Here is a 24,936-nt window from a genome sequence, read left to right as displayed (position 1 = left end):
TATAAGAGATGGAAAAATGGAAGCAATGTAAATTATATTGATTTGGTTTTTGAATTATATTTAATGTATGAGAGATAGAAAAATAGAAGCAATGTAAATAATATTGATTTGCATGCTTAATATTTAAATATATTGTCTTTAAAAGGATTTTTCTGAGGCTTTCATTTTATTGAGTGGAATTTATATTGTCCAGTTTATTATATGTTTTTTATTTATTCGTTTAATTTTTAAGTAATTAAATAACTTATTTCTTCCTAAGCATTTTTTATATTTAGCAAACATAAATACATCAGTTTCCCTTTCAGAAAAAAAAAAAAAAGTTTTTTATCTCTGCCTCATGAATTGTGTGAATTTTTGTACTATTTATGCAGGCTAGTCAATGAAAAAATTATTCAGTTCGTGTCATACTTCAGTTTTGTAACTGTTATGTAAACCAATGTGTAACTGTGTTCTCATTCCTTTTTAGAACATGTCCGGGAGTTTAACTGCGGGCGGCTTTTCTACAGAACATTCTTTCTTGACATTCGGAAAGATGTACTTTACGTTGGAGCTATGTAAGTAGTTATTTCGTTGTTAATTTGGATATTCGTTCGCATTCTTACCGGAAAATAACACATGTATGGTTAAGTAACTGAGCATTAGAATTGTATTTCAAACATCCAATTTCGTCTAGCAAATATTGTTGAAATAATCTGAAAATAATTTGAATGTAGTATGAATGTGCTGAGAAATATTGATATACGTACACAAGAAGAGAGTTGGAACTTTTGATATTTGTACCGCTGTTAAATGTAATGTCATTTAAGCGAGAATATAAAAAATAAAATGTTTCGCCACATTTTTACAATTTGATTTTTTACGTGAAATGGATACTAGGTGTATAAAATTTAAATTCTTAAACAAAGAACTTTTTTAAAAATGTTGCATTGACTTAGAAGTTCAATGCTTTTCTGCATTTTCAAATTGCTAACTTTTTTAATTATTTCAGTCCTACCGTCAACTTTATCTTTCTCTTAATATTTAGTGTAGATAACTGACTATTTGATAAGTAACTTTTCAAAAACCAAACCAATACAGACATCGAATAAACACCATATTTTTTTTCAATCGAGCAATCCTTTTCTTTCTTCGAATCAGAGGCGTGCAAAAGGGGGGAGGAGAAGGGACACCTGTTGGCCCGGGTAAGAGCTTGCAGGGGGCGCAACATTTTAAAAATGAGTGGTGAAATATAGGAGTAAACAATATGGAGGGAGGGCTGTAAAAGTAATTTGTGACGGGTCCGAAAATTATGTGCACGCCCCTGCGTCGAATTATAATCTAAACCAACGAGCGAAGTTTTTTCCCTCGGTTCAAAACTTCTACAATTAAGAGCTGTATTGAGACATCACAAGTTGTTGCTGTTACCTATTTTCAGCAGCGACAAGACTTTCTTTCATTATTTCTGTTGCAAAAATTATACTCAGTACAAAATTTTTCTTTTATTTCCTTTTACAAAAAGGAAGTATTGTATTCGCGAAAAAAATTTCACTCAAAAATCGGCCTTAATTTCCATTTTGCTCACCCCCGAATGAATGTTGAGATTTTTTTTCGACCCGACTACGCGTAGATATATGCCTAGGAACGCACAGACAGCCGAAATATCCATTTTGACGATCCACGAGTTAATTACAACGAGTTTTTTCGTGACGTCCGTATATACGTATGTATGTGCGTATGGGCAATTACACGGTGTCGGACGTAGAATTTGTACGAAATTTACCAATAAAGGTTCATATTTTTCAGAGTTAAAACGGATGAACTGAGTAATTTTTTTTATCAATACTTATGTATGTAGGAACAATATAAAAACTTATAGAATTTCTGAAAAAAAATTCAAACTATAAATATTAAAAATAAAAAACCTCATGGTGTCGGACGTAGATGAAAGGGGAACTGACAATTGACGTACGTTGAAAAAACCCAAGTTTCAGCTCAATGAACTGTTTTCAGATTTTTGGACTACTTGAATGTTGAAAAGTAAAGCTGAAATGTGACTAATTTTTCCTTTTTCACAAAATTAATTCACGGATAAATAGTACAAAAATTTTTCTCCCTTGGTGTCGGACGTAGAATAGTTGGTGTCGGACGTAGAATGTGCAAAGCAGACAACATCCGACATGAAATAAACATCTTAAAAAGCTGTTTAACTCTTAATTTTTTTATGGAATTATATATTATGGTATTTTAAAGCATAAAAAAGGTGAAAATATGCATAACAGGAGTCTGTGCAGAATTTTTCCCATTGCTCCATTTTTTGTGAAAAATCAAATAATTTTGTGAAAATTGAAATAATTTGAAACTAAAAATTTTATGCAAAAAGAATGTAAGGAGGTCGGGGGGTCATGGCCCAAGTTATGTCATAGAACTTGTTTACAAGGAATGTTTTTCAAGACATTTCTTTGTTTTTCTGACAAAATATTATTCTTCTGGGTGTTCTTGAGGGATTTGGGGGGGGGGGGGCAGGGGGATCTCATTGCTTTTGGGGAGATAGACACCCCCTAATGTATCAATATCTGTATACCATTCCAGGAAATTTGTATTTTAAGTCTTCACTCATAAAATAAGGAAAATACTATAACGAGAACAAGAGAGATTAGACACATTTTGTCAAGTTTTTTTTTTTTTTATTTTTACAATCTCTATGTGAACAACAAAAAACTCAATCTCTAGGGTGAAGAGAAATGATGATTGATTTGTAGAATTTTAATGAAGAAAAATCTAACTTATTAACAAATAATAAGAAATTTAGATGTTGGTTACAAATTGTTGAAAACAAAACTGAGCATTTCTAGGCACAAACAGGGGTTGTTGTGAGTTCACCAAAAATACCTGAGAGTTTTAAAGTGAAAACTGGGGAAGGGAAGAGTGTTATTTTTGAACTGAGAACCCCAATGCTTCTTAAATATTCATAATTTTATATATAACTACTTTAATTGCTATTGATAAACATATGAGACTCATTTCTTATCTTCAGATATTTTCCCCAGTCAAAATATTATGTATATGTTCTTTAAATTTATGTTATGTAAAATATAAATATAAATACATAATTAGGCATGAGTAGCATGTGTGAATTATTTAATTTAACCAGGAATTTTCGTATACTTATAAACTTAGTTTCAGTTAGGAAAATATTGGTGTCGGACGTAGAAATTTTTCTGACCATTTATTTAAGAATAACTAGTTTTTTGAAATTTAATTTAAATGATTATTTTTAATTGCATATAAAATCTTTATTTGCAGACAAAATATTTTGTAAAAATCTCCACTCAGTTTTACATAATATAAACTTTCAGCCAATTTGGTGTCGGACGTAGAATTACAAAAATGCCTTATATGAAAAAATCCCTAAAAATTAAGTTTTGCAGTTAAACTGCAATTTTTTGTATATAACTCTTCTAGAGAGTTCTGAGAAGCATATTTTAGAGAGAATATTTGAAAAATGCGACAATGCAAGTATCAAACAGCCATTCTTAAGTCGTATAAAAAAAGTTACTTGTAAGAACATGATCATAACAACCTGATTTGAAACCTCAGAACTCTAATTAATTTTGCTTCTGTTGCATATTTTTTGTTATTTCCATGCACTTCAGATAATTACCTTTCCATTGATACCAAAATTGTGAGAAAAAGATTATTTTGAAATTCTGCCACCTTTTCCTCTTTTCCTTCCCGTATGTGTGTATGTACGTATGTATCTCGCATAACTCAAAAACGGTATGTCCTAGAAAGATGAAATTTGGTACGTAAACTCCTATTGGGGTCTAGTTGTGCACCTTCCCTTTTGGTTGCATTTGGATGTTCTTAAATGTGTCTTTTACACCCTTTTTTGGGAGGGGGGGAATCATTGTTAATTTCAATGCTACTCAAGTGGTGTTATAATTTGTCAAACACTTGGCGATTTATCACCAAGCTTTTGGCCGTCAAGTTTTATCGCTAACTTGGTGAAAAATTGACGATATTTTTTTTTTAATTTTTTAGTCTGGTTTTAATTCTTCCAGTGTTGGTGATATTTAAAGAGTTAACCTGTGAATCATATTAAAATTGCGAATAATCGAAAAATAAATCTGTGTAAAATTTTTTTTATACTTCGCTTTGCACGAAACTAGGGGTGAAAATATTTAGTGTTTCCTTGCTTACTACAAAGCGCTATTATCATTGAATTGGCGTAAAAGGAAGCAATGTGATGCACGCATCAGCTCGTTATCTATATTTTTTTGATTTATGATTTTTTTTCTTCGATTTAAATATGATCTGACCTTTATAAAATTCTCTCTAATATTTTTAGAATAAATCACTTTCATTACTTGCTTTTATAAAAGGCTGAAAACCCTTGACTTTTACTCGAAAATGTATAGTAAATGTCTAACGTTTCATAAGAATAAACAAAAACCTTTTGTTCTTGCCCCGTCAAACTGAACTCTTGAAATGAAAATTCTTTAAACTGAAATAGAAGTTTATATCTGCATTATTTTGCACATTATTGAAATATTTTGGAATCAAAAAATCTCAGCTGACTTAACTTCTGATGCAATATTCTCCAATATTCTCAGACTTTTCTTTCCCGCCACTCTAACAACGTCAGCAGATAATGTCCATCGAATTGCCATCTCAAATTTACAGCCGAACGAACATTATTTATTTGCATTTTATTGGTTTATTTTCGAACTCTGATCAATCAGAAAGATTTAAAACGAATAGAAAACTAGAAAATTGTTTCAGCAGCAACACATCTCAACTCGTCATCTGCTTCATATCATCTCATTTTTTGGAACGACAAAAGCCTTTTTCTCAGAGTAAATAAGTTTAGGCTTTTTGAAAATATTCTTCGTTGAAATTTCTTTGATTATTTTTCTTTCACGGATTATTTCCCGCTCTATTTTTGCTGCCGATGCGGATATGTTTTTCTGAAAGCATTGAATAAAGAACATTCAGAACATTGCTTTCTTAGTATTGCTCAAATAATGAACATATTTCCAGCCATTGTTTAGAATGCTCTCTTGATTTTCTAGTAGTTTTATGCTCAAATCAATTCTACGTATGTGTTTTAGTTATTTTTCTTGGAATCGAATGCAGCTTTTTAGGAGCAATAACTTGTTCAAATGGAAGTATATATCAGCTTGAATTTTGCAGTTTTGAACTTATGCTGGGAGATGATTAGTTTAAATAGAAATACACATTTGCTCCCGACATTATTTATTAATGTCTCTGAAAAGTTCCTTGAAGTTTCAAATTGCATTCGCTGTTTTGTGTGACTTTCTCTTATTTAAAAAAACATTTCGATAGGGTAAAGTCACCAGTTAATAAACACAGTCCAGTGAGTAAACAGCTCGTATTTAAAAAAGAAAAAAAGAATAATTTGAATTTTGGCGTCTTGAATTCAAATTTTGATTTCTGCAATCATAGATTGCGGAAGGACCCTACCCGTTGATTTTTTTTTTTTTTTGTGTCTATAAGTGGACGGGAATGAAAATGGAGTAGCGATTTGCACCCGTCATATTATGACTGGTGATTTTCTTAATTAGGTAATACGAGGTATATCCATAAAAAAAGAAATGGTCATCAGGATGCGGTAATGAAGATCTAGTTATTATGGCAAACTTTCACCCGTATACTCATCATAAAGAAATTATTTACAGTGTAAACCTTTATGGTATTTTTATTTATTTATTTATTTTTTTCAATCATAAATTATGGTGAATTAGTAATCTGGAAATTTGTATTTAGATGAAGTGTTGCTTTTTTTACCTTCATTTATGTTGTTGTTTTTCCTGAGAAAACGGCAATTTTACAAGTCTCTTTTTAAAAGTGAATCTGCTTGTGTTAAGTCTTGAATGAACCCAAATTTGTGTTTAGTAAGATAGAAAATCGCCCATCAAGATATGATGGGTGAAAATTACTTCTACGTTTGAACGAAACAATTGCCTGTTTGTTGATATTTTAATAGTTGAAATTTTAACCTTAACTTCAGTGGATTTACCCTAAACTCCAGTAGATAGCGTTTATTGTTGATCACTTTTTCGTTTCTTTATTCCCTTGAAATGACAGTTTTACCCGTAAAACAGTTAAGTTTCGGAGCCAGTTCAGCCTTGTCAAAATAAAGCCTTTCCCTGCATGTTACGAAAACATAATATCAAATGATCATGGCGTGGTTCGAGTTTCATTGTTGATGACATCAAGAGCATTACTCGATCATTGGTTATTATATATATGAAGATTAAGACAATTAGCTAGTCTTATTCTGCTGTCGGAAATGGTAATGAAAAATCAGTACAACATCAACTTTGGTCAAGTCAGTAAGGGAAGCAATTAATTTATGATTGCTCAAAACAGGTTTCTTAGATGAATTGACAGAAGCAATGTTCTTCAATACCTTTCAAAAACGGAACCACCTTCAAAACGCTGCATTTGTTAGCTGGTTAGGTTCATTTGCTGGGTGAGTAAAATCCAAAATTAGCTGTCGCCAACGGCCACTGGCCGGCTAAATAAGAAAAAAAAATGATTGAAAATATTTGTCAATCGCCATTTCAAAAATTAAGTTAGTGAGCTGTATGTGCGCAAAAGGTTAAGTATCTTTTAAACATTTTTCACCTAAACCAAAATGCAGCCTTTGTGAAATAATTTATTGAAACTATCTTTTTTACATGTATAAGTGTATTAAGCAATAATAACGTCAACAAAGTAATTAAAAAAAAAAAAAAAACTTTATGAGATAAGAAAAAAGTGGACACTAATTTAAAAAAAAAAAAAAAAAAACGGCTACAGATGAAATAGTCACTATCGGCCACTAAGCGACTAAAGAATTCCAAATTTTTACATTGAAATATTTTTATTGTTATGTTTTAAACTAGAAAATCGCCCGTCATGGCATGACTGGAGCAAATTGCCTTTTTATCAGAGAGATCGGCCTTCAAATTTGGCGTGTTCCAATGAATATCTGTACCTCAAAGCCTGACTAACGTAAGTCACATTTTCACTGCTTTTCAAGCAGACGTAAAAACGTTTGTTTACTGCATACGAAGGTTGAGACTCGCACTCTTATAAAACTGGTTAAGATTCTTTTTTTCGCAAAATTAGGGGGCTCCGCCCCCTGCTCGTTCACGCTCACCAACCACCGAAGGTTGCTTCGCAATCTAATTTGATTCGCAAAGATTTAAATCGTCAATTACAAAGAAAACACATTAAAAACGCGTTATGATATACCTTTGAAACAAAAAGCACCCCTTCCCCGTGTTTCAAAATAACTTGTACGAACTTGCAGAGCCGTAAGGTCTAAGATTTTTGTAAGTTTGAAAAGTCGCTTTCATATTCGGGGTCTCTAGTAATATATTTTGCTCTTCAACTTGGGGCTTGAATTGAGTTGAGCCTAAGATTTTCCGTTAAAATCGAAACCCTTAAATTTTGTGAATAAGAAAGAAGAAACATACAAATCTAGTAGCTATGGCAACGCCAAATAAGACATCAATAATTTGAATGGAGATGAGATTTTTCGAACTTGATTAAAATAGCTGGTAACTTTTTTTTTCCTTTGGTAGTGAAGCTTAGTTTTTCAACCATAGGTCGAGTTAGATCTGGAGTAAAACAAGCCGCTCTTTCCAGTGATGTCAAAAAGGAAACTGTGGGACTATTCCTTCACTTTTTGTTGATATATTTAATGAAGAAAATACTTCCTAAATTTCTGCTAATCTTAAAAAAACTCGAGCTAAAAACGCAAATAACTCCCGCCGTAATTAAGTTAGAGCATTAAAACAAATTTCGTAAAACGTGAAAAATTCCACCCTTTCCAACGATACATAATATTAATATGTGCAAATAATTTTCTCCTCTTTAATGGGCAATTTACGCGAAATTTGAGCCAAATTTGAGCTTTACAGAAAAAACTAATTCAAAATTTAAGAAAAACAAAACCCCAGGTGCAAACCCCGGGGTTCGAAGTAATTTCGTACAAAATTTCAAGGCTGTAAGTGCTATGGGGACTGTAAGTGCTCTTTTGGACGCACTCCCGCCACAGACTTCCTTTTAAAATTTCTTGACCTTACTTTTTTTTAATATAAAGAAATTTCGTTGTTATTCTTTAATGCGGAATAGGAATCTATGCATAGAGTCTGACCACCGATGTGGTGGAAATTCTAACATCTGGTTTACAAGCGGAAATGGAAGCATCTATTAGTTTTCAGGGATACTGCCTTTTTAAAATAAAAGTACCAAATTTTGAGGGCTCATCAATGAGATGATGAACTCACGCTAATCATTTATAACCATTGTTGATGACGTCAGATCGTTACTATTATACATTTGAGGTTGTATTATGCAGAAGTTAATAAAAACATAACATTTGTGTCATGTACAATATACCTCAGGGGGGAAAAGTTAAATAAAGCAGTTATATCAGTTAAAGGAATTTGTAACGCGCAATGCAATTAAATTGTTTAAAGGATTTTTATTTACTGAAATTCTTAACTTCCGGTGCTGCTTGCTGCTTAACATGTAATTTAAGCTACGGCCATCCAAACAGTAATAAATTACTTTATTTTTCATCTTGTCAGTTTTTAAAAAAGAGAAGAGAAAAAGTAATAAAATATTCAAACCTTTATTTTGTTTTATGTAAGACTTGATTAAATTTCTGACTTACTTAAACAGTTCCAGGGTTTAATTCTGAGTAGTTAAACAGATTAGTTTTTCATTTCTTTCCCTCTTCGCATTTTAGGAAAAATGGCTGATAACAATTTATATTAAAACGTTCAGTAATTACTTTATGTTTAACATTGTCCCGTATTTAGTTGAAAATGGTTTTGTTCTTCCGAAACATCATTAAAAAAAAAAAAAAAAACATTCTTTCTGTTTCTATATTTGAAACAAAAAAAAAGCATTTGCTTTTAATTAAACAAGACATGTTACGCTTTGTATATCATCAGATCTTGTTTAAATCGGTGATCATTTTGTGAGTTGCTTTTTTTATAGAAATGAAAACATAAATTAATGACTGAAAATGTCTTCAAAAACGACGCGTTAATCTGAATTTTAACGAAAAAGTCTTAGATGTGCAGCAGAAATGGAATTAAGTGTTGGTTGGTCTAAATCTAATTAGCGGTAAATATGACTTAATATTCATCGACTTAATGAATAACCATAAAGAAATCTCTAGAAATCGGAATGTATAAGTGATTAAATTGTACTTTTTAATTAACTAATGATAAAGGAAGCATACTTTGTATTCAGCACATCTCATTCTCTTGACTAAGATTCCCTAAATTTTTCAGACTCAACTCCCCGAGAAAATTTTACCTCCGCAATCAACTTCCTATCAAGTTTTCATAATTAATTCGTCAGAAAGTTTTTTTTCCTCTCTCTCTCTCTCTCTCTCTCAATTGAGAGTTGATTAGAATTTTACCGCAAATTTTTACTCTGTTTGGAAAAGTGAGATTAATTTCATAGGAAGTTTAAACGAAATAGAACGAGCTGATGTAAGCCTCACATGACTTCTTTTTACTCCAATTTAATGTCATTTTCCCATTGTTGGTAATTTTAAAGTTGGTAAATTGAAACCAGATTTTTTTAAAAAAAAATCGCCAAATTTGACGGCCAAGTTGGTGACAAAACTTGGCGACCAAAAGACTGGCGATCTATCGCCAAGTGTCCGCCAAATTGTAATACCACGTGAGTTACATCGAAATTAACAATGATTTCCCCCAAAAAAAGGGGCAAAAGACCCCCTTGGAAACACCCGAATGCAACCAAAAAGGGAGGTGTACAACTAGACCCCACTAGGAGTATACGTACCAAATTTCAACTTTTTAGGACATAGCGTTCTTGAGTTATGCGACATACATACGTACATACAGACGTCACGAGAAAACTCGTTGTAACTAACTCGGGAATCGTCAAAATGGATATTTCGCTCGTCTATACGTTCTTAGGTACATATCCACGTGTGGTCGAGTCGAAAAAAGAACTCAACATTCATTCGGGAATGAGCAAAATGAAAATTACGGTAGATTTTTTAGTGAATTTTCACGAATACAATACTTCCTTTTTTGTGAAAAGGAAGTAAAAATATTTAAATCATATGCGATTTCGAATTAGAGACACTTTAAGAGTCCCCCTTCAAATTGTAGTGTATAAACAGGAAAAAGTGCATCAAAATAAGAAACTTTCAAAAAAGAGGAAGAAACTTTCATAATACGGGGTTGTTCAAAAGTCAATCTACTTATCAAAAACATATTTTATTGTTTAAGTACTATTAATTTTAAATGCAATTATTTTGGCTAGTTGTTAAAAGGACATTTTTCTAAATAATACACAATTTTTATTTTTATTTTCCATGCCCACTGAAGTTTTCAGGAGCTTTTAGTTTGTATTGTGGTTAGTTTGTAGTGTTTTTTGACTGTAACACCCTCATTAACTCCTTAAACTTCATCGACATCAGAGGAAAAATTCATAATACAGAGGGATTCAAAAGTCACGTGTTATATCAAATAGTAGTCAGCGCTAAATTTTTCTGAACAATACTCATTTTTTATTTTTATTTTCCATTCACACTGACACTTTCAGTAGCTTTTAGTTTGTAGAGTTTTGACTGTTACACCTTCATTAACCCCTCGAACTTCGACTTCTTTCAAAACTTCACTGACCCCCCGAAAGTCTCTACCGACCAATTTGGGAAACCCTGTTCTTGACTGTATCTTGTATTAATAGGACCAACTGACGGTGACGAATTTAGAATAGCTATCCTTTTTACAATTATCACTGAATTTTTACCGTAAAACTAGCTAATAGACATAATTTAGTTTTCTTTCACTGCTATAAATAATAATAATTTTTTTCTTTTAAATCGATATTATCATATTTTAGTTCCTGAGATTTTCACTGTTGAGCAGATCCGGAAAATACGCAAAAAACAAAATTATTTGCATTCCTCTCTAAAAATATCGTTTTTTGCTTTTATATCAACTGGAACAGAGAACATTAATATAATTTCTGTTATTGAACGCAATAATATGCATTTAGGGATAAATTGAATTCATTACAAGCTAATATTTCATTTATCTGATTGCACTTAAGAAAATTGTTACATTAACTTAGTATCTTATTCATAATACTCTGCCATCTACATGAATATTCCGCTAACTGTAGTTAGACTGGGAATTATTTATTTGCTTGCAGAGAATTTCATTCTAGGCGGACGTAAAATTAATTATTCAGATTGGTCAGAAATTTTAGAAAATGGCGCTGAATCGTTCGTTTAAGAGCTTTTACGTTATTCTAAGTGCATTTAATTTTAAAATGTTGAAAATTTCTCGCTGTTCTATTATGTTCGTTTATCCATGTTATACAGAAATGCATTACCTTCTAAAATGAAGCAGGAGGAAATGGTGTAACAAATTTTATTTTTTTGCGAGGGATTTTGCTCATGTTTCTAAGCTTAACGGAGCTTTAATATATTTAGAAGCAATGAATATCTATAATATTGCTTTGTTTATCTGTAAAAAAATTATTTTTTTTAAACGTTTAAACTTTAACAATAAAATATATATAATTTTGTTTCTGTACTTTTATATTTTTAAGTTAGATTTAGTTTATTACATAAACTTGCTACTTTACCGGATGTCTTTACATCCAAAAGCTAACAAATTTTAATTGAAAAAGAGGTTCCTGGAAAACTTGAAACACGAGCATCAGCACGAGCAATCAGCTAAAAAACGTTGGATATTTCCTATTATTCCTCAGCACAAAGGTATTTATTTATTTATTTATTAGATTCAGTTGTCACACTTTTCACTTACTAATGATACTTAAAATCGTAGACAGCATAGTAAAGATTTTTGTGTTGAGGAGAATGAATTTGCGCCTTTTTCCTATAAATCCGTGTTTGAACTAGCGACTGAGGAAAAATTACCAATTTGAGGTTTACTTTTTTGAGGAGAAAAATTATGTGTCTAGGATAAGAAAGATTGAATGATTTGTTTTGAGAATGGAAAGTGATGAACGGCAACCTGCATTGTAAAAGTAGATCTTAATGAAAGATATTTTGAAAATAGGTTATTTCCTTGCAGCAGTATTTAAAATGGAAAGAGCAAGTCTAGTCATTGGCTAAGCAAAAGCTTGGGCAAAGAGCTCAAGTCATTTTACTCAACAACGACGAATGGTTGACGCGTTTTGCGAATGAAACCTGATTTCTTCCAATGCCTATCCCTTAAAATCTATCGCGTGACTTGTGGTCTGTCCTTCACTACCTCCATTTTATCTCTAAACGGTTACGTCATGGAATCCGTAATGATGTTGATATTATTCAACATTGTATTTTAAGACGTGATAAGACATATACTAAAACTGTGTATGATGATTAAATATCTGATGTTACATTTTTACCGAAAATTACGTTCTTTGTCTACCTAAAACTAATTATTATTATATAGATGAGTCTCATGCTTATATATTTACGCTCTCTCTATATCTCTCTATATGTCTCCATATGTGTACCACACCTCTAAAGAAATATGTTCCTTGATTTTCAATATCTTCATTGCATTTAGCCGTTGAACATAATGAAAGACAATGCCTTGCTTAAAAGTTATGTTCGTAATCTCTTATTCACCTTTAATATCCAGTTCTCGTTAACTTATGAATTGATTTCAAATCACAAAATCAACCTTCGATTTTTTTCTACAATTCAGGTACACTCTATAACAAAATAATTGACGCTCCAAGAAGGAGTGATCCGATTGAAAAGAAAATTGGTGGATACGAAGACAATGCACGGAATAGTAAATGATTAATTTTTCTCAGAACAATTGAATAATATATGACAGAGTTACAGTAACAAGTTCATGAAGGTATTGACCTGCCTCTAGCCTGGAAACAAGCTGAAACACAGCGTGGCAAACCCCGATAAAGCTCCCAGAGGGTGTCCTGCGGTATTTTCGGACAAATGCGCTCTACTTGTCGGATGAGGTTATCAACATTCCTTGCCAGGTGCAATCGCCATCCCATCATATCCCAGACATGCTCAATGGGAGAGAAATCTGGCGATCTGGCAGGCTACGGAAGAGTTTGACAAGCTTGCAGACAGTTCGTAGCAACGCGTGCCGTATGTTATCTGGCATTGTCCTGCTGAAAACCAGCCAAGGGTACTGCAAAAGGAATGGCAGCAAAACAGGTCTTAGGATGTCGTCGACGTACCACTGTGCAGTAAGTGTACCTCTAATTACGACCAAAGGAGTCCAGTTATCAAAGGAAATGGAGCCAGTGTGGCATGCAAAAGTGAAACTAGTATCCCCCCTCTGCCCTAGGTGTCTGAAAACACGTCTTCAATGATCGTCATGACAGAGTTGAAAGCAGAATTTGTCGCTAAAGACTATATATACTTCCCCAGTCGGCACCATTCCAACCTGATCGGGTCATGCACCAGTGTAATCTGACTCGGCAATATGTAGGCGTCAGTGGCAGGTGGCGTACCGATCGGCGCGAGCGTAGATTTCGTTGTTCCTACCGTATGTAAATGGTCATGATGAACACTGGTGTTTGTGTTGAATGCTTGATGGTTCATAGAGATGAAGAAAGCGCTGTGAGAGCTGATCGGACAATGAACATTTTGAAAAATTTTCTCCTATATGAAACAAGAAAATGTTAATGTAGCCTTAAATAATAACGTAACCTAATTGGGGCCAAGGGAAAACAATAGAGATGACGGTAAAGTTTAGTTTTTGTAACAGTCTGGTTGTTATTTTGATGGATTGTTGAAAATGCCTTTAACTTTAAAAGCTGAACACAGATGAAAGTAAATTATCAGACGGAGTTATGAAGGAAAAAAAAAACTTTAAAGTGCGGATTTAAAATAATATTTAATTTTCACATGCCTCTATCTTTAATTCTTAATGGGATAATAAAATTGACTGAACTTTGCAAAAGGTACGATGTCACGATACAACATCCCAAGGACGGGTACAGGGGAATGGCATTGTCCCTCATTTAAGGGACCTCGCAGCGGCAATGTTTCGCAATTGGAAGTCCTAAAAAACGCAAGGGTAAACCATCTTTGATGACGTTAGGAGAAGGAATGGGTTTCTTCCCCCTTCGGTAATTTTTCGAAACAGATGTTCCAAGCAATGAAATTTTTGACAACCTTCGATGATGCTTGGGGATATTCGACACGTTCCCTCGGAATTGTTACGAAGTTGAAGTTTTAAATTTTAAAATACCTATGGTAACGAAAACGGAAAAGTACGTTGGTGGGTCTACTGCCGCCCCCTTCTAGGTAAAATCTCTATATTTTAGTTGTTCTGTACTAAAATAGTAGGGGCAGCCACCCCTCTCCCAAGCATATGCGAATCAGATACGTAAAAAAAATCAATCGCCCCTCCTTGAACATTTTCCAGATCCGCCCTTGCAACATCCTCAGTGATTGATGACACAAAATTGAGGTCTTTTAAAGAAAAAAGAGCGATAAGAAGCTTGAAACATTTAAAGGAACAGTAAATAAACTTCACTCCACAAAGGTATTCAATGGCAAATCTGAGATTTTGATAGAATTATAAGCAAATATAATAATTCTGGAGTAGCGGTACGAAACTTAAATCTAAAAGAACATAATGATAAATGTCCACTTCAATAAAAGACTGGTAATAGCTTTAGAAAAATTGATGCACTAAAACTCTAAGTTATAGGATCTTTTGTTTAAACATCAAATAGTCTTCCCGTGTCTTTTAAGAAACATAAACTACAATCCTCTCACACAATCTTTTTTAAACATTTTAATAAGAGGGGGGGGGCCTCTAGGCTTCTATTTTCATGCATTTCCATTCCTTTCCTAACACGAAAACCTGTCGAAAGTTTAAATGCAGCCCAAGAGCGGGAACTCCCCTCCGCGCACAGACGTAATTTCCGCTACACGGCATCGAAAAGCAGCGGAAATAAATAGCCTTAAGTCGACCGAAATGGAAAAAAAATAGGGGAATTGCACAAACAGACACTCGCACAGAACGAGGGTCCGGAGCCCTGTGATCCAGCCTAGTAAGTTGGTAAGCGGATTTTCCATTGGCTGATACGGGGAAAGGTAAGGGGCTTAGTAGGAGGGGAGGATAGTATATTGCCCAATATTGAGTGACACGCAGGTCGAAATTACCCTGAGAAGATGTAGGGGGATAAAATTAGTTTCTATCCCAAAGAACACCTATATTGTTTGAGAGACATGTTCATAAAATGGTTAGAACTGTTGGATGGCTCTACGCTTTATACCAGAATATTTATTAATTCTTTTCCTTGTGTACGGCGTTTTGCAAACTTCTTCTCTTTTTTTTTTAAAATATTTTGAGAAAGTTTAAAAGAATAAAAAGAAGTCTTCATTCCTTTTGTATGAATTTTTATGATGAAATAAATATCTCATATGTAAAAAAAAAGCAGTCGAAAAATTTTTAAGAAATGAATGAAAGAAATCAACGTGCATAACGAAACAAATAAAAGTATTGAAAGGAATTTTAAACTCAGAAAAAACCTGTTTTGTGACTACTAAAAATGAGCCTCTTCATCAGTACATAAAAAGAAAATATGGTTCGCGAAATCCGAACTAGACGATCAAATTATGTTTGCTGAGTCTTTGTCATCCCTTTTTAATGCTTTTATTTGTGCTGATATAAAACATTGACTTATTATACAAAATAACTAATAAACTGATTGCCACGGCCAAGAAACAATTTTTTAACGAAATACTGCTATGCGTGTAGCCTCTAAAAAAGTTTTAAATATCATACCTGTTATCAACGATATACACTAAATCAAGTAATGAATTCTCAAGTTAATGTCGCCAAGTTTTTGCAGTTTTCACCAAAGCAAAGCATTTTAGATACTTCTATGGCATACCTTTTAAGACGGAGCGCCTTTTAACAGTTACATTTAGTTTAAGTTTGCTTGAGCAAATTTTTGATTTTGTGTTAAATTCTTATATCTTCGTCTGACTTTTCTTTTCTTTAATTTAGCATATATTGATGTAATTTCACGTTATTCTTTAGAAATATTCAGTGGTAAAATCTTTTTCCTTAAAAGTAAGATTTTAAAAGAGCTTTTGTATCCCCCTTTTTTTACCGAGAAAATAGGATGTAGATTTTTTTTTCTTTAGTACTCTCAATTCCAAGAAAAAGATTTCATTAGGTTTCATTAGTTTTAAACTCTGGCCCAAAAACCCATTATCTTTTATTTCGAACACTTATCTTTTTTTTTTTACTAAACCGTCATTTGATAAATATATGATCAAACATCTAAACTTAACATTCCATATCAGTTTTTCTTTAAAAATAAATAAATTCTGAATGTTTGAAAAGACATATTTTAATATGTGCGTATTTAATTATGATTCATTTTTACAAACCAGGTAATGCTATTTATTCATGTATAAAATCTCCATTTTAAAACTTCCAAATGTGTTTACGCTCCAAAGAAAGAAAAGTAAGAAATTCATTTTTTTTAACGAAATGGAAAAGATTAGATTTTGTTTTTGCGTTCGTGGATACACATTTATGAAACTATGGGAAAAATACGAAAACTTTTCTTCAAACCTAACCACACATGTTATGTATAAGAAATTTCTCAAAAAATTATTCCAAATTTGCAATGAATATTTTTCGATGCTTCATTTAAATTTCAAACTTTCTCTCGCAATGCATATTATTTATATTTATAGATATATTTCCCACCGAACACGTCTGGTTCGGCTAATCTATATATTCTCTTCTAAAGCAGTTGAGGAGACATTTTCGTTTTTTCCACTACCAGCCACCATAAAATAAATAAAATGGCTGAAAAAGTTTTCTTTGGATGAAAATATTCTGTAATGTCGAAGCCTCTTCCTGTTTGTTAATGCATTTTTCATGCAGTTTTGATGCGATTTTTTCTGCCGACACGCACAAAAAGCACAGAAAAAAATATATATTGAGGACAAGATAAAGCGACGTCGATTTTTAAAGATTGAGCTTAAGTTAGCGATGGATTTTAAACTAGTAACTTGGCTCAACTTTTCTGCGTTTCTCTAACTCTTTTGACAGAAAAATTATTCCAAAAGTTCCTGTTCTTCATAAAGCATAAAAAGTATTTTGTTTGTAATAAATAAATTTTATTTAAAAAAAATTAAAATAGTACAAAATGCTTGATTTTAAACAATGCGGTTTTTACTAAGTCGTTTTACTAAATTCACGTGTTTACTGAGTTAGCTTTGAGAAGAAGTAAAATTTTCACATTTCTGACTTAACAATGCGAGGCAATAAAGGCAAATACTTCATTTTACCTTTTATAAGTTAAGATACACGGATTATTGACAAAACTGAATAATCAAGTGATTTTTAATCTGCGCAAGTAATTTACAAACCGATTGACTCGCATATGGATAAATCGCAAGTTTCGTTTTTAATTTTCGAAAACTTGCTGCAAATGAAAAAAAATATAATAAATCGAGCATTTTTCTCAAAAAGAAACAAAAAGTAAGTATATTATCCGCAACAAAATGAGTGCACTCGACATGATTGCACAAGGGCTTTATTTAAAAGTCAAAATTTGCATTCTCGATGTTTTAAGAGACCGTAATAAAGCCTTGCATTTCTTAGCCATTATTTTTTAACCAAATATTTTTACAACAAAACAAATATCTCAGCTCAAATATAGAGTGCCGTAAAAACTTGCAAAATCTCTATTAATTGCTGAAAAGTAAACGGAGAAGGTAAAAATTTATTTTAAAGCTCATAATGCTCGAAACCAAGCCCATGAAATAGAAATTAAATCTCTCTTTGCCTTTCTTAGCAGTTTTAAAAAAAACACGAATAAATTTCACTCCCCTAATACTTCCCCGAACCTCAAGGATGAAAAAAATAAAGTTAACAGAGATAGCCTCTCATAAATTTTAATGTTTTAGAGAACGGTCGTAATTGTTGTATGCTTGATTGTAAATAACAGATGCCTTAATAGTTGTTGTAGATTGTTATTAGCGTTAAATATTTCGAAGTGACCAGCTTTATGATGCGAGAAAAAACTTTTTTATGATGCATAAAGTATGTTTAAAGTAACGGGGTTATATAGTGGAAAATAAGTTTTTTATAAACTATAATCTCATATGATGTGTATTATGCATGGAAAGGATGCTTCAACTGCTAGTTTATCTTACAAATAAAGTACCATTAATGTTAACTATATATTTGTTCTTTTTACTATAATATCAAATAATGTTAACTACTTCAGAAACATTTTTAGAGGCTGGTTAGAATTTCCTTTTTTGTAAGAAAAATAAAAACACGTGGTAATCCAAGCATACAGCACATGTAAGAAGATTTTTTTTTTTTTTTGAAATAATTCTAATCAATAAATAGCGTATAATAAATCATTTATTTGATTTGAGATACCATGATGATCGTTTTTTTTAATTAGTTAAAACACATATATATATATATATATATATATATATATATATATATATATATATATATATATATATATATATATATATATATATATATATATATATATATATATATTTCAGTTCTTAATATTAAAAAATGAAAAAAAAATAAGGAGTGTTGAGAAAATATTTAGAAACATGATCATGTTAAAAAATTAAATAAGAAAGGCAAGCCATTCAACTATCTAATAATCTATTAATTTTATTTAGCTTTAACTCTATCGAAACTAAATCTATAAAATCATTCTTTGGTTTTTAAGGACAGTTTAATTTTTGTCTTTCGAAAACCTAGCAGTATAAGCTGCATTATTTGCATTTTCTTTTCATTAAAATTTGTAATCATTTACTTTTTCCAAAATATATTTCCTAAATCTCCCTTTTACATGCATAAAAATGAAACCGGGATTTTTTTCCTTGAAAAATTTGTAAGAATTTGTCTACATTTTTACCAAACAAATATCGAGGTACAAATTTTCTTGTTATCCTCATATACATAATAACGACTTCACTGATCGAGTAACACTCTGATGTCATCAACAATTAAACTCTCGTCACGTCATGATAATTAGGTAATATTTTTCGTAATGTTTGACATGCAGGGAAATGCTTTATTTTGACAAGACTGAACTGGATCCGGTAACTTAACTATTTTACTGGTAAGGCTGTGCCATTTCAGAGGAATGAAGAAGCGAAAAAATGGTCAACAATGAACGCTATCTACTGGAACTTAGGGTTAATCCACTGGAGTAAGGGTTAAAATTTCAACTATCAAAATATCACGAAACAGGCAATTGCTTCGTTCAAATGTAGAAGAAATTTTCACCCGTCATACCTGGACGGGCGATTTTCTACTCTGGAAATATTCTGTCATAAATCTATTCTGATTATATTATTGTGTTTCCTAAATTATTTAACTTTTTCACATTGCCCAGCAACTGTTCTGTCTCACTTTCTTCTTTTTTTTTTATTTTCGTTTTTTATTTAAATGTTTAAAAACGGTCATTCATTCAGCAATGGGATTGACCCATTGACCTTTTTTTTTGGAAGGGAAAGTAAAGCGTAGTATCTGCAGAAGTGATTTTTTTTGTGATATTCGATGAAACGCGCTTTGGATTCCATATGAATAAATGTTAGAATTTATTTTTCGTAATTTATTTTCAGAGGAAAACAAACATACAAGTTAGTGCAATAAAGCTTATGTGCAATATATGACAAAAAATGAAAACATAATGAACAATTTGTAGAAAACTGCGCTTTACCTTCCCACGGTAGTATTATGCATAGTAGTTTAAAAATTCTTACTTCCTTCGTAAACTGACAGTTTAGATACCATTGCATAGCTGAAAGTAGGTAATTTATAGCTTATTATTTAATTCTTTTAGTCTCCTAATATAGCTAAACAAATTGTTTATAGCAAAGTTAAAATTTCATTAATTTTTAACAAATTCAGTGATTTTAATTCATTAGATTGTATAACTTTTAGTTACATAACAAGTAGTGATTCAATAGAAATAATCAAGATAAATTGAAAGCAAAATTAATTTAATATACCTATATTAAAAGTACAATTCATTAATGTTTGCAGGTTATTTCTTAAAATCGAACCTGCATTTCCGATAATTTTTAATTATATGTTTCAGTTAAGTAATTAGTTTTTTGGAACTCCATTACGGTAATTTTAAAATGTCTACTTTGGACATAAATTTCATTTAAAAAGCATTTCGCCGCATCCAAGTACCTTCAATATTTTACAACAATACACGCCCTATAAACGTGTTCGCAGTAAAGATAACGAAAAAGAACGTTTGATAGCAACTGCTGAAGCATTCGTAATTTATGCTAATGAATAGCGCAATTACGAGTTTTTTTGCCCTCGTTAAGGCAAAAACATTGAAATTTATGGTGCGTTTCTCCAGTTCTCTTAAGCATATTATCTTCTCTTCAGTATTACCGTGGATAACGTTCGCACTTAAAATAAACCTTGATTATATTTTAGATGCGATTTTTTGATGGTTTGTTTTGCTTCACATTTAGAATTTGGTAACTTGATAAGAAAATGTTCAAATCTTATTAGTGTTTGTTACGTCAGCAATAATGCTGTAAATTTAACCAAATGCCTAATATTTTTTGTAATAATCATTACTTTCCTCTTCTTTAATTTTCTCTCGATATTGATTAGGAACATTTCTTAACATAAATGATTTTTGTTGTAAAATACTTCTGTGATGAATAAAAAAAAATAGTTGACTTATGTGATCTGGACACGAGTGCTAATTTCACACTGAATCTGACAAGAGATTGAAATATTCGCCTCAAATCATTGGTTTTGCGTAAACTAATGACCACGCCTTTTTTTTTTTTTTTTGACAGTCTCTTACTCATTGGTAGTTATTTATTTTAGTATTAAAAATTCTTTTCACTGAAAGAAATTTACTGATGATTTGATATACAATAGTTAAAAGGAGCATACTTAAAAAAAAAAAAAATTGAGAGGAGGGGGAAGTATTCTCCTAGCTGTTTAAAACTCCTTTAATGTAAAAAAATACTTTTTTTTTTGGTAAATTGTTAAATTTTTGTTTTCTTTTTAAGGATAACATTTATATACTTACCCCAAATGTTTAATGAAACATTGAGTTATACAAAGTCAAATAAGTTTTATATAAATATCAAAAAGTGCTTAACGATTTGGATATCAAATGTCTCTAGTATTAGTGAGTTATTCACAGTGCAGGATTTTAAAATGACTACTTTTAGATAATTAAATCTATCATGAATTTAAATAAACTCTTTTTATTGTTATGCTTAGTAAAGAATCAATCCTAAAACAAACGGGTTAGGAAACGATTTTGTTTCGTAGATGGAGCCTTTATTTACATCTATAACATTAAGGATACAATTCTTTCTTCTTTTATTTCACTTTTCGCCTTTTTGTCGATTTTGGGACATTACTTAAAACAAATTTATGTGTTTTTCTTTACGTTTTTAACTTACGAAAGCTCTTAATTTGTATTTCTTGAACAAAACTCTAACATGTAATGGGCTTTAAAATATATTTTGCTTTCCTATTTGCTCTTCGAGCAATTAAGAGAAGCATTTTCTTTAAAAAGCAACGCAAATTTTGCTCTCACGAAGAAATATTTGTGTAGAAAAATAAAACCGTCGGAGATATATCTGCAATTTTTTACGTTCTTCGATTTTATTTTTAAAGTGGAAGCTTTTAAAATATGTAGCTTTTTGCTAGAAGAAATTGTATCGAGCCTCAGTGCGAGAGCCAAGCCTGGAAGGTATATGCATTTATTTATACACACTCTGCATTCTTTTGTGTCCTCGGTTTTATGGCTAAAATTTCTTTGCTTGTCATAAATATGAGATGTCGGGAATTCTGTGTCTAAAATTGCATCTTTCGGAGACGTGCTCCCATACATTTAAAGAAGAATGAGCTGCCAAATCTTGGGTTTAGTTCATCACGGTACTCCCTGTGATTGTAACTGACGAGAGAAAGTCCCATTTTAATGGAATTCTCCCTTCCACTGCGTAGAAAATCTTTACTGCCTTTTCCATTTCTATAGTTTCGTAACCGAGCAGTGATTACTTTTTGTCACTCCAAGGCTCACGCATTATTGGTTAGATTTTTTTATTTTAAATTTTGTTTTCAGTTTAATCTTTTTGATGGTGAAAAAAATAAACTCAAGCGTCAAAGGATATGATAAAAAATAAGTTTTTTGTAACTTCGTCAAACACATTTTGTTTTCAATTCTTCTAATTTTTGTCCAATTTCATAATACTTTAATTTCTAACACGGTTAAGCCAATTTAGAAGCATTTTCGAACCAATCAGAAGTGTAACGTTTGGAAAAAAAAACTAGGGCTGCAGAGTCGGAGTCGAACTGATTTTGGAGTAAAGAAGTTGGATGTTTAAAGTTCTACGAGTCGGAGTCGGTCATTTTCCCGCTAAGTCCTCATTTTTCCTCCGAGAAAACAGTAGGACTTGACCGATGCATTGGCGCCGATGGTTCAAGAATTTAACCATCGGCATCGGCGGTCGATGCTAACTTGCAGGAAACATCAGCCCATCGGCTTAAAAAACATCGAAAAGCCGATGGAATTGGCCGATGTTTTCGAAAAAAAAAAACCAAGCTAAAGTGACATCACATGACTTCCTTTTACTCCAATTTAATGTCATTTTCTCATTATTGGCAGTTTTAATGTGATTCAATAGTTTACTCTCTAAATATCACCAACAGTGACCAAATTAAAACCAGACTAAAAAAAATAAAAATTGGCGACAAAACATGGCGACCAAAATACTGGCGATATATCGCCAAGTGTGCGCCAAATTATAACACCTCTTGAGTTTACATCGAAATTAACTATGATTTCCCCGCAAAAAGGGGCAAAAGACCCTTTTGGAGCATCCAGATGCAACCAAAGCGAGAGGTGCACAACTAGACCCTACTTGGAGTCGAAGTACCAAATTTCAACTTTCTAGGACATTCCATTCTTGAGTTATGCGACATACATACACACATACGCCCATACGCACGTACATACAGACGTCACGAGGAAACTCGTCGTAATTAACTCGGGGGTCATCAAAATGGATATTTCGGGTGTCTGTACGTTCCTAGGCATATATCCACGTGTGGTAAGGTTGAAAAATATATTTTACATTCATTCGGGGGTGAGTAAAATGGAAAGTAAGGCCGATTTTTGAGTGAAATTTTTTTCCCGAAAACAATACTTCCTTTTTTATAAAAGGAAGTAAAAAGCCTTTGCTGGTTCACTTTTTAATACAAAGTAAAGGGAGTTATGCCATCGGTTGAGCCCTAGAAAACAGTACAACCAGGAAGTTCACAAATTGTATAAGGATACACTAAACGATGTAAAAAGAATCCAATGGTTAGTACTTGTGAAGAGAATGGACGACAACTGATGTGCAAAACTCATTTATGGCGGTCAATGTCAAAATCAACAAAAACGAGATAACTCAAGGAAAATATGGTTGGATGACGTTGACAGGGACCTAAAAATAGTGGTAACTGTTTGAAGAAATGAACTTACTTTGATTGGAACTTGTAATGGAATCCATAGCACTTTATGAAAGATAAGTTCCAGAGAAATAGATGATTTTTTAAACCAAATTTATTTCGTAACCTATACCAGAAATGGTTAACCTGTGATCTACTTGAGATTTTCAAGCGCCCTTACCAAACGTTTGTGTTTTGCGTCGCATAATCATACCATCTCCAGATACTGCTTTAAACTCAAATTTACAGTCGAACTCTATTACAACGAGCTCTGATTTAACGATAACCCAGATTTAGCGAGGAAATCTGAAATACTTCGTTGGTAAAATGTTAAATCTATGGGTGCATAACCCACTTTTAACGAGCAAACCCCGTTTAAAGCGAGCAATTTTTCTGTGATTCATAAAAATTCTGTTGTCCAGCTAAGTTTATCCTTTTTAGGAACTTTTTTTTTTAACATTTCGAAGTCAACTGAAATAGATGATAAATCCCGTGAACAAGCGATGATAGAACTTTTCTTTAATCTGTGGAGTAAAGAAGCATTAGAAATTATATATGTGTGTGTTTGTGTATTCTTCAAAAACAATGACACAAGAAACAGACATTCAGACAGTTCAAAGCAAATTAATCAACTTATTTGGAACTGCATAGAAATTAAAAAGAAGAAAAGCAACTATAATGAATTTTTATGATTTTTTTTTTTTACTTTTTTTTAACTAGTATTCGGTTATAATGAGCTAACATCGTGGTCCCTTTGCGCTCTTTATAAGCGAGTTCGACTGTACTTGATTAATACTGCATGGGATGGTAAGGCAGAATAAAATGAAAAATTTGAAAATACTTCCTTTTACTTTTGCTCGACAGAGTACATGATGTTGATACTCCAGAGTCATTATTTTATTCGTAAAATATACCATAGGTGCGATAGTACGACTCGGGATTTATTCTTATTTTTTGTTCTATACGAGTAAATAATTAGTATTTCGAGTTTCATTTTCCTTGACCAGTGCATAAATATTTTTGATTATTTCATTGGTTTATATGTAACAATGTAACGTTTCCAATATTTTCTGTTAAGTCAAACTTACCTGTTACAGAAACAGGAGTTTTTGCAAAAATGTAATTATTATATCACAATTTATGTAAAATCTATACTGAAAGAAACGTTAATATACAGCAATAAGCTATCTGTGGACAGTATTTCTACTAAAGTAAAATGAAATATTTTCGTCTAAACGTCAGTAACTTTAGTCTGTATGAAAATTATTTTAACATTTTCTTTCTGCGACTACTTCAAAATTGCCTTCTAAACCATAATGAATCCTTACTTCTAATTAATTAAAATGTTCCCAGCCGCAGTAATTGCATAACAAAATATCCGACAGCTTTAAAGCTTTCCCAAAATCAATAACTGCCAGCGTTGAAATCACTTTAAAAT

General features: G+C 32.0%; 1 protein-coding gene across 2 annotated transcripts in view; it reads left to right on the top strand.

Moving 5' to 3' along the window:
• Positions 1-24,936, top strand: part of LOC129229540 (semaphorin-2A-like) — a 652,526-nt gene that overhangs the window by 390,640 nt on the left and 236,950 nt on the right. For both annotated transcript variants that reach the window (XM_054863862.1, XM_054863863.1), the window contains exon 2: positions 467-554. In XM_054863862.1, coding sequence (XP_054719837.1) covers positions 467-554 — 88 coding nt within the window. The remainder of the gene's footprint in view (positions 1-466; positions 555-24,936) is intronic.

The sequence above is a fragment of the Uloborus diversus genome, chromosome 9, assembly GCF_026930045.1.
Source record: "Uloborus diversus isolate 005 chromosome 9, Udiv.v.3.1, whole genome shotgun sequence".
In the NCBI taxonomy this organism is placed as follows: Eukaryota; Metazoa; Arthropoda; class Arachnida; order Araneae; family Uloboridae; genus Uloborus; species Uloborus diversus.
The sequence above is the reverse complement of the archived record's forward strand: the minus strand, read 5'-3'. Positions and strand labels throughout refer to the sequence as shown.